This window comes from Martes martes (assembly GCF_963455335.1).
Source record: "Martes martes genome assembly, chromosome: 2".
NCBI lineage: Eukaryota > Metazoa > Chordata > Mammalia > Carnivora > Mustelidae > Martes > Martes martes.
Window position 1 is genome coordinate 201,625,973 of NC_137889.1, and position 13,628 is coordinate 201,639,600.

A 13,628-nucleotide genomic window follows, 5' to 3' on the forward strand; every position below is an offset into this window, starting at 1 on the left:
ACGTTCGTTATGCTACCACGTAAATAGGATTTCACAGACTATGCAGTGACATTAAGAATCTCCTAGCTTCAGTCCTTTGCTGAAGCTCAAGTTTCGTTCTTTCGAAGATTGAATACAGCATGTCCTTAAGTTGGATATTTGAGTTTCTAGTATGTAAAGAAAACCAACAATGTTCCTTTCTAATGCTCATCATTGTAGACAATGACAGGCCTCACAATTTTAGAAATGGTGCAGTAAAGGGCTTTAAAGGAAATACTACCAGTATAAGGGGAGGCATTAATAACCATATTATAGAGGAAAGTAAGAGCCAGAGAACTGTCTGGAGTCTGGTTCCAGAAACGTTTAGAAGTTCCGTGCTGAGCTCTAAAATTCAAGGATAATCAGTTGAGGCAGGCACGTTAAAAAAGAGATGATAAATGAGGTTTCCAGTACCTGGAACCATGGCACCTTAGAGGCGAGGAGGAGAACTCCAGGGTGGCCAGAGATGACCGTGTCCCCAATACTTTCTCACCCCCCCTCCCAGACTTCTACAGATGCGGGAGGAAGCCAGGCCCATTGCAGGGCTGGTCATTGTTTAGCCGTCTGATGGTTGTTTCTCAGGGGCCTCTCTCCTCTGAAGCAGCATAGAGTAAGTCTCCCTCCTCATTCATCTGATCGCCTTCCAAGGTTTGCCATTAACTGTCCCCTTGCGCTTTGCCGCTCCAGGCGAAACCGGAGCCAGCGGAGTTTGGGGGCAGAAATGGATGACCCTCTGCCCGAGCTGCAGTGGACAGGCCTATTTCAGAGGGAAGGCGGACTTCCTAAGCGGTCAGGTCCCTTCCCCCTTCACGAACGATGGTTCAGTACATCTCTGCTTCCCTTCCTGGTTTCTGGTCCACCTTCCACCCTCGTCACTGTCCTCTTGGTACTTTCTGGGGTCTGGGGCCTCGGAAAACAGTACTGGGACTGTGATCACAGCAACGTGACAATACTGTGTGTGGTCTGAATGTTTCAAGGCGGAGGAAATGCTCCTAACCATGTGCCTTTGGAGGTGGAAGCTGAGAACCCAAGGGAAAGCGTTGGTATGAGCAGAACTGCTCTAAGACAACGCTCTTTGTAGGTTGCCTTGGTGAGAGAGGAGGGGTTGGATGCATGAGGAAGAAGAGTTCAGGTAGACATGGTGGGGGCTCCCTACTCCTCGGGGGGACACTGCTCCCACTTCTAAAACTCCACAGAGTCTTCTGACCTTGCACAGTGCTTGGCATGAATCCATTTGTTTTAGAAGCCAGTAGAGGGGCTGAGTTACACTTTGAGTTACCGCAGGGGAATGAGAGACTGCGTGGACGGATTCAAGAATAAGAAGGTGCACAGGTGCTTGAGGAAGTAAACTCAAGACGCTCTCAGCTCTCCGGACGGGGCATCGTCCTGTCACTCTAAGCTGAGGGATTGGCCTTTGGGCTTCGTGTGGTAGCTGTTTGTCCAGCAGGGGCCTCCGCTGACATTTAGGTTACATGAAGACTCTTCACTTGAACATTGTATCCATTTCCTTAGTAACCAGATCGCACCTCTAATAAGCTTTTAATCAACTAAAATTCTTAGATCATTTTTTATAGGAACTACTGTCTGAACAGGTCTCCCATATCCTTTATTTGTGCAACTGGTTATAGAAAAAAATGCAGGACTTACACTTTCGCTTACTTCTTCGGATTACTTTTCGTTTATTGCTTCAATTAGTTAAAATTGAGTTTGAGTTGTTCTTTCAGACGGTGAAATTAGACTGTGTGTCTCCTATTAGGTGTATGTGGCATATTTAAGTATCATTAGCTTGATTTCTTTGTTGTAATTAAAGCTATTAATAAAAATGTTGAGGGCGCCTGGGTGGCTCAGTTGGTTAGGTGACTGCCTTCAGCTCAGGTCATGATCCTGGTGTCCTGGGATTGAGACCCACGTCAGGCTCCCAGCTCCACAGAGAGTCTGCTTCTCCCTCTGACCTCTCCCTCTCATGCTCTCTGTCACTCTCTCTCTCAAATAAATAAATAAAATCTTTAAAAAAATGTTGATCAAGTAATAAGTGAAGACTTCGTGGTAGTATTCTACTCAGGACATTTCTTTTACTAATTACAAAGGTTTACTGACAGCTTTGAGGATGCATTTCAACCATTTTCAAACCCACCTACAACTCCTAGACTCACTTCATTTTTCTGTTCTTGGGTTTATCTTTGAGATTTTTGTCACACCCTCTGCCAAAATTAAGATACACCATGTGTAAAAACTCTAGCCAAAAAAAGGATGGAAGTTTCATTTCTTGTAGGTTTCCAAAAATTAAAGATTCTTTTCCAATTATTCTCAAACCATCTGTTTGAAAATCCAGTCTAGAGTTTTTCTAGGATCTTTAATCACTAATCTACATATTCTAATGAATATTTTATATCAATGACATTTCTTGTAGGTGAAACAAGATGACTTCCTTTTTTATTCTTACCAGGAGGTAATTTTCCTGCACTGTGCCACACACTTTGATACCCTCTAGATCTAAAACTCTAAAAATCTAGCTCATTCTCTGGATTTTTCCTCTGATACATACTTGGAGAAAATTTCAGAATGAGGCAGAGATGCTAGTGCTTGAATATGTATAATTAAAATGTCTGGATTCTTCCGTTTACGTGCAGGTGTTCATTGAACACCCATAACATGAAAGAGAACTAGTCAGGCTCTGAACACTATTGCAAAGAACAAAACAAACTTGGTCTTTGCTTTCATGAAGCTTATAGCTTAAAGGATATAGAAGTTAAATAATCATTGTAATGAAAATCATTAGGTATGGCATGAAGGCAATGTCTGGAGTGCCGTAAGAGCAGTGACGAGGAGACTTACCCTAGAATGGAGAGTCAGGGCAGACCGTCTTAAAGAAGTCACTGAAGAATGAGTAAGAGTTAAAGATGAGAAACTTGGAGATTATGTTGAGAGGATTCAAATGCGTCTTAAGATTTCTGGTTGGAAAGAATGGAGGGAATGATGGAGGAGTGGTATTTGCAGAAATGGTGGCTGGCGATTTTCCAGGGTTGAAGAAAGATATGAGTTTCTAGATGGAAGCATCCTCTGAAACTTGAGCAGTACAAATTTTAAAAATCACTCTTGTGGATAGATGGAAAATAGAATGCAAGGGGGTCAGACTTGGTACGGGGAAACCAATTAGGAGGCTATGACAGTAGTCCAGTAGGAGACGATGAGGGCTTGGATGTATTGGCATGTGTGGATATGGACAGAAGCAAAAGAATTCTGGGAATTATGTAGGAAAACTTGAGAAAGTAGGATCCAATGAGTGATTGCATTAGGGATGAGAAAGGGGGGCTTATCAAGGTAGCCTCCCAGGTTTCTAGCATGGACAACTGAGGAGATGGAGAAATGCTAGTTGTTAAGTCAGGGAGGATGGAAACATGACCGGATTTGGGGATCATCCTTGAATGCCTGAGTTAAGCAGCTGCTGAGAATTACAACTGGGCCAATCAATAAGCCAGTCTTCCTTGAAGTCCTTTGTGGTGTGAAATGTGGGCTTTCCTGGGCTTCACAACAAAATTGATGCCTAACTTTAACGTTGGCATGGCTCCAAAGCCTGAATCCACATCAGGAACAACTGGGCGCTTGACTCCTTGACAAGTAAGTTTCAAATACATGTCCGGACTGTTGTTCCCGAGATCTTGGAGTAAGTATAAACTCTGTTCTGAATCACAGGGCAACCTGGATGTGGACTTCCATTCTTGGGTTTATAATTTATCTTCTCTGGAAAATCAAATGATCCTTTCTCCTATTTTAGAAAATTAGGGAAACATTTTCTGTTTCTGCTGATCACAGGGGAAGCTTCCGAGCCATAATTAAAGCACAGGTTGGAGAGGGCTTTGCTCCTTTGCAGCATCTGTCCCCGTTTCATCCGTGCTTCAGTATTTGCAATTGTAATTACCCGGTCATTTTCTTTCCTATCTGCTCAGCATGCGGAGCGCACTGTGGAAGCTGTGATTCACAGGCCGGCTGTACCTCCTGCCGAGACCCAGACAAGGTCCTGCTCTTCGGGGAATGTCAGTATGAGAGCTGCGCCCCACAGTACTATCTGGACTTCTCCACCAGGATATGCAGAGGTAAAGCCCTTCCAGAACTGTGCAGTGATTCTTTCCCTGGGCGACCTCCCTTTACTGTAGGTGTCTAATCGCTGAAGTTGGGAAAACACCATCATATGTTTAGACTTTCTGTGATGATAGCAAGATGTCATCATGTTTTATGAATGCATGCATGTCATTTCTTTCTTTTTTTTTGTATGTAACTTATTTCTTAAGGAAACATTTTTGAGCACCTACTATGTGCCAGATACTGTGCAAGGTTTTAGTAACTAGATCAGAGGTGGCAACCCGGATGTATTTGGTCCAAGACATGTGGGTTCTTTTTGGCCCACCTAATGTTCTAGTGTTTTGTTTTTTAAAGATTTTATTTATTTACTTGAGAGAGAGAAAGAGAGAAAGGGTACACAAGTGGGGAGAGGGGCAGAGGCAGAGGGAGAAGCAGACTCCCCGCTGAGCAGAGAGCCTGATGTGGGACTCAATCCCAGGACCCTAGGATCATGACCTGAGCTGAAGGCTGACACTTAACCCATTGGGCCACCCAGGCGCCCAAATGTTCTAGTGTTATAAAATCTTTAATTGATGCGTTTTAAAATACAGAAGACTTCACATACAGAACTGGAGATTTTCTGTTTCTTTTGAAAAAATTAGAAGATCTGGCAATACTGGACTCACATTTCCACAATGCAACAGTCGGTTGGAGATGAGTAGCTGTTGCCCCTTTTGTGTCTTCAGATCACTACAGCCCCACTACTCCCTCTTCTACCACACCAGGCCTGTTTCAGAGATTTACATCCCCTACCTGGGACCTAGAGGCACTTACATTTACAACTCTAGGTCACTAGAGTCTAAGCTTAATGAAGGCAGGCTTTGAGGTGCTTGGATGGCTGAGTTAAGCATGTGAGTTCGGCTCAGGTCATGATCCCAGGGTCCTGGGACCGAGCCCTGCATCAGGCTCCCTGCTCTGCCCCTCCCCCACAACTTGTGCCCTTTCTCTCTCTCTCTCTCTCTCTCTCTCAAATGAATAAATAAAATCTTTTAAAAAAAAAAGACAGGGGCTGTATCTGATTTGTTCATCTCTGTTCAACAGATTTAAATGAGTAAAGACAGTCCCAGTACTCAAGGAGTTTATAAGGAAGCAATGTCAGAAACCTAGTACCTTGCTCTCTTGGGGTTTACGCTCTTGAGGCGGCAGTGCTCAGCAAGGAGGAGAACAGAGTTAAAGGCCAGATTTTCCTTGCTTCTGTTCCATTTTCCTCCTCCATCTCTCCACTCCACTTGTCTCCCATCTCTCCCATTCTGCCCAAGAACCTGGGGCTCAGATATGGGGCCAGACATCTGTCAAGTAAGCTTGGGATGTTTTAAGGCTTTGCAAAATTGCACACTCTCCATTCCAAGAAATACTACTGTTGTCAACTTAGGTGGTCTCTGTGCTCAAGACCACAGAAGCTTTTCTATTTTTTCCCTTCTACACAGCGGTTGTCAGTTTGCGGTGAAAAACAAGATTATCACAAATCCTCCACGTTGTAAGTGATTTCATAACTATGCTGGCAGTTTTCAAGGTTCTGCGGTAGTCATGCTCCCTCAGGACTGATTCAGCCAAATAAATGAGCGAGATTAACTTTATAAATCTCCTTGGAAGAACGTGTACTGTCTTGCACATTTACCTGTTTCTTTGGGACTTAGAAATATTGCATCCAACAAGAGAAAGGTGACTAATGAGAAGTTTCCTCCATGCTCAGCTGGAATGCATGGTGGAGTGAGGAGGAACTGAATGCAGAATGTTCTGTGAGGAAAAAGTTTGGCAGCAAAACATTTATTAAGCTGTTACTGTGTGCCAGGTGCTGCATTAACTTCTTTACATTCATTGTTTCCTTTAATCAACACAAGAGCCTTATGGGATAGGTACTCTTCTTATTTCTGTCTTACAGGTAAGGAGACTGAGGCCCCAATAAGTTTAGGAAGGTGTGTAAGACCTGTAGATAAACCATAGCTCCAACAGAGAGTTGGCTGTCTTCAAAGCCCAAGTACTTACATGTTGTCCCACCTTCCATGCGTGAAGGACTGAGTCTACCAGCTGGAACTTTGGCTCTCGGACATGAGTGTTGTGGCTGCAGGACTTGCCTGGGCCTTTAATAGCCACAGCCACAGTCACAACAACCATAAATAATCACAAGAACAGAAACAACAGCAGTGGCCCCAACATGTTTCCTTGTGCCCCAGTCCTTGAGACGACATCAGTAGTTCTGACATTGAGCCAGAAAACCTGTATTTCTGACAATCCTTCTGGATTATACGGGTGCACATCCAGGTTGGAGCCCACAAGCACATAAGCCCCTTGAAGCCAGGGTCTAGCCACTTCCTGCCCTACGCGTTCCCCGGGTGCTTACTGAGCAGATAACATGGAAGTGAGTCGGATCTACTGCTCTTAGATCTTCTGTTATTTCTGGAAGCCCTTTCTTTCTGGACGGTTCCTTGATGCCGCATTTAATCCTAACGTCATTGGTGCTCTCTGCTGGGTGGGCCAGCCCCTGATTCTTGAAAGGTAAAGAGTCAAGCAGCCGGTTTGGTGGTGCCATCAGACACATTCCTGGCTGAGTCTCTGACATCCCTTTCCCTGTGGAGCATTCCAGGGAGGTGCGCGTTAGGGTTGTGGAGGCAAATTGGCCCCTCCCTATAGCAAGAGCAGGCTTTTGCCTGAGGACACTGTGGCGGGGGAATCAAGACCAAGTTGACCCGGCTCCTCGGCAGCCCTGCTGACAAGCAGGCTCTGCACCAGCCTGGAGGGATCCTTGCATGTGCCCGTGTCCGACATAATTAGGAAACACGACACCGCAGAGAGGCGTTCGGGCTCCTACAAGCAGAAACCTCGTTCCGGCTCGCTTACCTGACATCTCGCCTGTTCTCACCTCGCCCCTTGCTGCTGCGGACGCGTCCTCATAAATTAGTCGCTGGGACGGAGGGTGGACAGGTGGAGGTGACCTAACGTGGACTTCCTTTCCTAGAGTGCGACTGGAGTTGCAACGCGTGCAGCGGGCCGCTGAGGACAGACTGCCTGCAGTGCATGGACGGCTACGTCCTGCAGGACGGGGCCTGCGTGGAGCAGTGCTCGCCGTCCTTCTACAGGGACGCGGGCCGCTGCAAGAGTAAGTGTCCGCAGCACTCGCCCTGTCCGCTTCCGGCCTGCAGCCTCCTCCGACTTTTACTGTTCTGACCAGAAGTCAGTGGCGAGTTTCCTTTCCAGCTTTTTATCTAATTTCTTGTTTCATGCCTAAGAGCTTTTCTTTGTCGTAGTCAGAATGCCATCCCCCCCAACCTTTCCTTCTCCCGTTCCCAAATGTGACAGTTGCTAAAATTTGAGATCAGGAAGGGAATCCCGGGGGTATAAGGCCACATCAACAGGTATGGTTTGATGATGACTTTGAACTTCCCAGAGCATTGAATAATCCTGTCCTCTAGAAGGGGAATGCGTAGATACTGGTCATTTGAGCACCCGGAAGGACCGTCTGATTCCCCCAACCGTCCCCTGGAGCCCTGCATGTACGAATGTCTCTCCACCGCCTGTCCCTGAGTGCCACCCCCTTCAGCCTTGGTTGAACACCACAGAGTCTTCTGACCCTGAAATGCCCCCCAAGCGCACAGATGGCAGTCCGAGGAGCGTCCTTGGGAGACTCTGATAACTGGGTGAGTCAGGAAAGATGGCCACTTCAGCAAAGCAGGAGAACCACTGGCCAGCTCCTAGTAATGATAAAGGCTAATACCTGTAGTTTCAAGGTGTGCCTCATGTTTTCCATTATTTACTTTAATCTCTGCCCAGCAAGCTGAGTGGGACACCGTCCACTCCCATTTTATAGGAGAGAGCATTGAGGCTCAGAGAAGTCAATCTCTGATCCTAAATCACCCTGCTGGTAGGTAGAGTGGTGCCAGCCAGAGCCTGGTTCCTGAGTCCTCGTCTTCTGCCTGGCCCAGCACACCAGGTCGTATCACTGTTCCACACCTTCTGCTGCCTCCCCATGAGGCCCGGGAGCCCCCTGGAAAGCCACACACAGTTCTGTTGATTTGACTTTTGTCTTTCAGGCTGCGGCAACCACTGTCTGCAGTGCCAAGGCCCCCGTGAGTGCACACGCTGTGAAGAGCCGTATCTCCTGTCGGAAGCCCAGTGCGTTCAGGAATGTGGGAAGGGGTCCTTCGCAGATCATGCAAATCGCCAGTGCGCAGGTAACTTGGAAACTGTGCTGAGTCCTCTGGAAAAAAGTGAGGGCCACCAGTACATCAGGTGTGTCGATCTCAGGTAACCAAGGAGGATCTGAATTAGAAGCAGAATGGAAACCCGGAGAGCTCGGTCTTGGAAATGGAAGGCTTCCCATGCACATCTGCCAATTGCTGGTTAAATAGAATATAGACGTGCAGGCCAATAATTCTCTTGCACAAATCAATACTGTCTCTAAAGGTCTTTATGGAAATAAGGCCAGTATTTTATGAAATGTAAGGCTTGTGTTGAACTAAGGTGAGGTATCCATCAAGAGCAGATCACCTCTATTGATGTGGGTGCAGGATTTTCAGTGTGTGGACTAAATTATGAGTGACCCTGATATTGGTGCAATATCCTTGAGTAGGATTTCTGAGGACGATTTAGTGAGATACACTGAACCTTTATCATGGAAGTTCAACCCAAAGCCTTAATCTGCTTGTCCATTGGGTTATCCATGAGAGTTTCTACAGTTTGTTCTCATTATTTCCACTAAAATTTGATATGCTATGCCCCACTTTGAAGAAAACCTGACATTTAATAATAAAGCCATGGCCCTGGCGTGCCATGGCTTTTACATTTCACCGAATTCCTCCGTCTGCATTATCTCATTTAATATTCACAATGACTTGATGGTAAAATATGGCAGACACTAGGAATCCCATTTTATAAGAGAAAAAAAAAAGAAAAAAGAAAGAATGGCTTGAGAGTATTAACCAAGGCAACATAAAATCAGGTGTTAAACCCACATTTTCTGATTCCAATTCTGAGCCCTTTATACTATACTACCTCTGTATACTAAAATCTCAATTAAGGAAGCAGGAAAATTAGGCAGTGAACACTCGATTTGTAGAAGATTATTAAGTGGACCCAAAGAAATAATCCTTGGGTCCTTTCATGAGCTTCCTCTCCTCCTGCGTTTAAAATGTTGATGGTGATGATGATGGTGATGATGATGATGATGATGTTGATGATGATGATGATGATGTTAATGATGATAATGTTGATGTTGATGATGATGAAGATGATGATGATGATGAAGATGATGATGCAGCAGTGCTGCAGGGACGTTGGTAGTGCAGCTGAGTCCTTCTGTATGCCAGGCACTGTTCTGGTCTCTTCACATTGCAACATCCTCCCGACGGGGATTTGCATTAGGTGCTATTACTCTCCCCATCTTTAAGACAAGAAATCACACCATGGGTGACTAGAGGAACTTGCCTGAAGTGGACAGCTGCTAAGTGGTGGAGGAGGAGCGGTACCCAGGAAGGGCCTGCACTCTTAATCACTGTCAACCGCTTCCCTTATAAGTCAGTAGGGTTAACTGTTTATACAATCCATTTATGTGCAACATTTTCACATCAGAGTGTGTTAAGCAAAAGTGTTCCTCTGTGTTCACTCTCCTTTTGGGGGTCGATGAGCTTCCTGTGAAATTCCAGAGGGAACGGTGGGAATTCCCTTTTGCTGTGGTTGGGAGTCCCATGTTGCTCATGCTGCCACTCTTTATTTCTCTGTCGCTGGCTGCCTGTGCCTTGGCTGTGCCTCACCTACTGTGGCCTTTCTTTCACAGCCTGTCCTCGGGCATGCTTGAGGTGTAGCCGCCGGGACTGGTGTCACCAGTGTGAGCAGGGGTTCTTTTTGAAGAGTGGCCTTTGTGTTTCCAACTGCATTCCTGGCTTCGCCCACTCTAATGAAACATGTGCTGGTAAGTGCTTGCCAGACGGCCTTGCTTGCTGATCTGTGATTTCTCCACACAGAGGTTCCATGTAGAAATACAGTCAGCTCATGTGATATGACACACAGGATTCTCATTCAGGGAAGGCAAAGGAATAAGGGATTGTTTATAGAACATGGACATTAGGGAAACTCAGCTTCTAAGATCTTCGGGAAAAAGAATCTATGCTTTAAAAGTAACAACTATCAGATCAGAAATTTGGCGTAAAACTTAGTTATGTTTCTGAGCTATAGCTATGTTGTAGAAAATTACCTATTACATATAGGTATAATTTATTTGCATATATATAAACTTGTAGAGCTAATTATTGCCACAGTTGCATCCTTTGTGGACATCCTGGAGATATATTGCGAATAAATAATGAGTAGTGTGAGGAGCCTGCTCCATTAGGGTCCTATGTTTGAAGTGAATGGGTTTCAAGCCACTGTCCCATTAAGAATAAGGTGACATATTAAGAGGAGGAGCTAGTCTTGTCCAACACATTAATGGACACTTCACCTTAAACAACAAAAGAGAAGCAAATTTAAAGTCACTCATAATTTTGAACCCCAAAGTTTTATAGCTGAATGAAGCTGGGGAATTTTATTGTAGTTAAGCATTCCTCAGCTTCTGAGTGTCCTTCATCAGTAACTCGAGGCCTGTTTTAACACCCGCAGTCAATCATATTTTCCGTCTCTAGATTTCTGACCTCTAAAGATATTAAGACTTCCCATGGGAAAAAAGACATCTTTGGCTCATTTTATTGGGATCCTTCTGGAAACCCCAAGTACTTGAAAGTCAGCCTTCTCCTCTTGGGACATCATATAAGTCAACTTGTGAAAATGAATTCCACTTTCATTAGAGTAATCTTACAGTGGAAGTCGTCCCCTTGAAACTTGGCATTCCCAAACTGTCCTGGCTGACCTACTTGTAGAAGGAAACTCTAACAATTCAAGTCCGGGCAAAACACCTTGCAGAAGACAGGATGAATTTCTCATCATGATCAGATATTCATCCATCTGATAGTTCCTATGAACAGAGATGGTAAAATTTTAAAATGAAGTGTGAACATGTCACATGAATTCTGAGTATAAGCCACTGATAATCATAGTTCATTACAGACTAACTGGTACTGTTCGAGCAAATGGTATCAGACACTTGCTTTATTCCTTACTATCTGTGGGTCTGATGGTCAGATGTGATCAAAGTATCAGGTTAGGACTGTGGTTCTCAAACTTGGAAGTCCCATTAGGACTGCCCGAGGAGCTTGTGGAATCACTGAGGTGCCCACCTCAGAACACTGAAGCCGGAATCTCCACTGGTGGAGGTCCAGTATCCGTACCAGTTATTGCTGAGATATAAGTTACATAGCACAGAATTCACCCTTTAAAGTACATAATTTGGTGTGGTCTTTAGTACATTCACAAGGTTGTGTAACCATCACCACTATCTAATTCCAGGACGTTCTGTTCTTCCTAAAAAGAAATCCAGTAACCATTAACAGTCTCTCTGTAGTGCTCCCTTGTTCCAGGCCCTGGCAATCCCTGATTGACTTTCTGGCTCTGTGAGTTTAACTATTCTAGACATTTCACATCAATCAACGGAATTATACAATGTGTGGCTTTTTATGTCTGGCTTTTTTCACATGACAAGAACATTTTCAAGATTCCTCTACCTTGGAACATGTATCAGTACATCATCTCTTTGCATGATTGAATAATATTCCATTTTTGGATATACCATATTTGGTTTAGTCATTCACCAATTAATGGACATTTGGGTTGTTTCCACTTTGGGGCTCTTGGGTATAATGGTATGAACATTCATGTACAAGGTTTTATGTGGACGTATGTATCAGTTTCCGTGGGTGTATGCCTGTGGGTAGAATTACTGGATCATCGGGTAGCTCTATGCTTCATTGTGTGAGGAACTGCCAACTGGCGCCATTTTATGTTCCCACCAGCAATGTATGAGATTTCTAAATTATCTACGTCCTCAGGATTACTTTTTATTGTCCTTCATAGTAGGTATGAAGTGGTATCCCATGGTGCTCTTGATTTGCATTTCCCTGATGACTAAGGACATCGAGCACCTTTTCCTGTACTTGCTGGCCTTCTGTATGTCTGTTTTGGAAAAGTGCCTATTCAAACTCCTTGCCTGTTTTTAAATTGGGCTACTTGTCTTTTATTGCATTGTAAGAATTTTTTTACATATATTTTGGATACAAGTCCCTTTTCAGATATTTAAGTTTCAAGTATTTTCTCCCATTCTATGGATTATCTTTTTCACTTTTGTTACTGGTGCCCTTTGAAGCACTTTGGTCCAGTTTAGGTATTTTGTCTTTTGTCACTCATGCTTTTTGTGTCATGTCAAAGAAGACATTGCCTAATTTAAGATCACGGAGATTCTATCCTCTATTTTCTTCTAGAAGTTTATATCTTAACATCAAGAATCTATGTTATTCTCATATGCGTCCAGGGTGAGCATCACTGGGTTAGAAGGAGGCTTATGGTTACAAAAGCCTAGAGTCTCATTTCTGAAAGAACATTATACATCTATTAATTTTAAAAAAACCTAAAACCTTATTAGTGAATGTATGAAGTCTGATCGCTGGACCCTGTGTTTTCCAGGCAAAATATCCACTCCTACTCTTCACGTGAATGGTTCTCTCACCCTTGCCATTGGTTCAATGAAGCCACTGGATCTTTCCCTTCTGAATGTCCGAGACCAAGATGGCCGGCTGAAAGACCTCCAGTTCCATGTTGTGAGCACGCCCACCAATGGTCAGCTGGTGCTCTCCAGGAATGGAAGAGAGGTCCAGCTCGACAAGGCCGGCCATTTTAGCTGGAAGGATGTGAATGAGAAAAAAGTGCGTTTTGTGCACAGCAAAGAAAAGCCCAGGTGACTCGGCGTTGTGTTGTTTCCTCCTGCCTCCCTTCCGTCGACGCTGTGCACCCCGCCCCCACTCCTCAGTAGCTGTCCCTGCTCCTCTGGGGAAGATCGATACTCCAAAAACGCCAACGCTTTCAGCTGCCCGTCATCATTTCACTGTAATTGCTCCGAGAGTATGCTTCTGTTAGAGGCATTTTCATTTTATCACATAATTATGGGTAATTCTCTGATGTGACAGGAAAGTTCCTAGGACAATTACCCAGTATTTTTGGCCCAGCAGAAACAAAGCTGGTTCTCTACGCAGATTGCCACAGCTGCTCCTTCAGCATTAGGGTGATATACTGGGAGTGAGCAGTGGCTGGAAGACGGAGTTTTCAAAGTGTTCGATGGTTCCTAGAATTCCAGAGTGGGAGGGAAGCTAAGAGGCACAACTTTTTATTATCTACTTTATGGGATTAATTGTGGTTAATTTTTAAGCCGGATCTAGTTTTTCTCTGATGCCTGGCACACTTCTGGCTGTCTTCCCCACCCCGGCTGACAGATGCTTCAGGAATGCAATCGAATGCTAACACCAACCCAGGCAAATAGAGTCATATAATTAGCGGAGTAAATCTGCTAAACAGAAATAAGAGAATGCACCCCAAAGCTTAGCCTCGCGGATTATCCTTCACCCAGCTCTGCTTCC

At 44.6% G+C, this 13,628-nt stretch overlaps 1 protein-coding gene across 1 annotated transcript in view; it reads left to right on the forward strand.

The window, feature by feature from the left end:
* The window catches only part of FRAS1 (Fraser extracellular matrix complex subunit 1), a gene marked incomplete at its 5' end in the record, with an annotated part of 403,879 nt that overhangs the window by 245,528 nt on the left and 144,723 nt on the right, over positions 1 to 13,628 (forward strand). Inside the window, 5 exons of the mRNA XM_080796111.1 lie at positions 3,966 to 4,112; positions 7,094 to 7,234; positions 8,166 to 8,306; positions 9,908 to 10,042; positions 12,682 to 12,952. Of these exons, the coding sequence (XP_080652237.1) occupies positions 3,966 to 4,112; positions 7,094 to 7,234; positions 8,166 to 8,306; positions 9,908 to 10,042; positions 12,682 to 12,952 (835 nt within the window). The remainder of the gene's footprint in view (positions 1 to 3,965; positions 4,113 to 7,093; positions 7,235 to 8,165; positions 8,307 to 9,907; positions 10,043 to 12,681; positions 12,953 to 13,628) is intronic.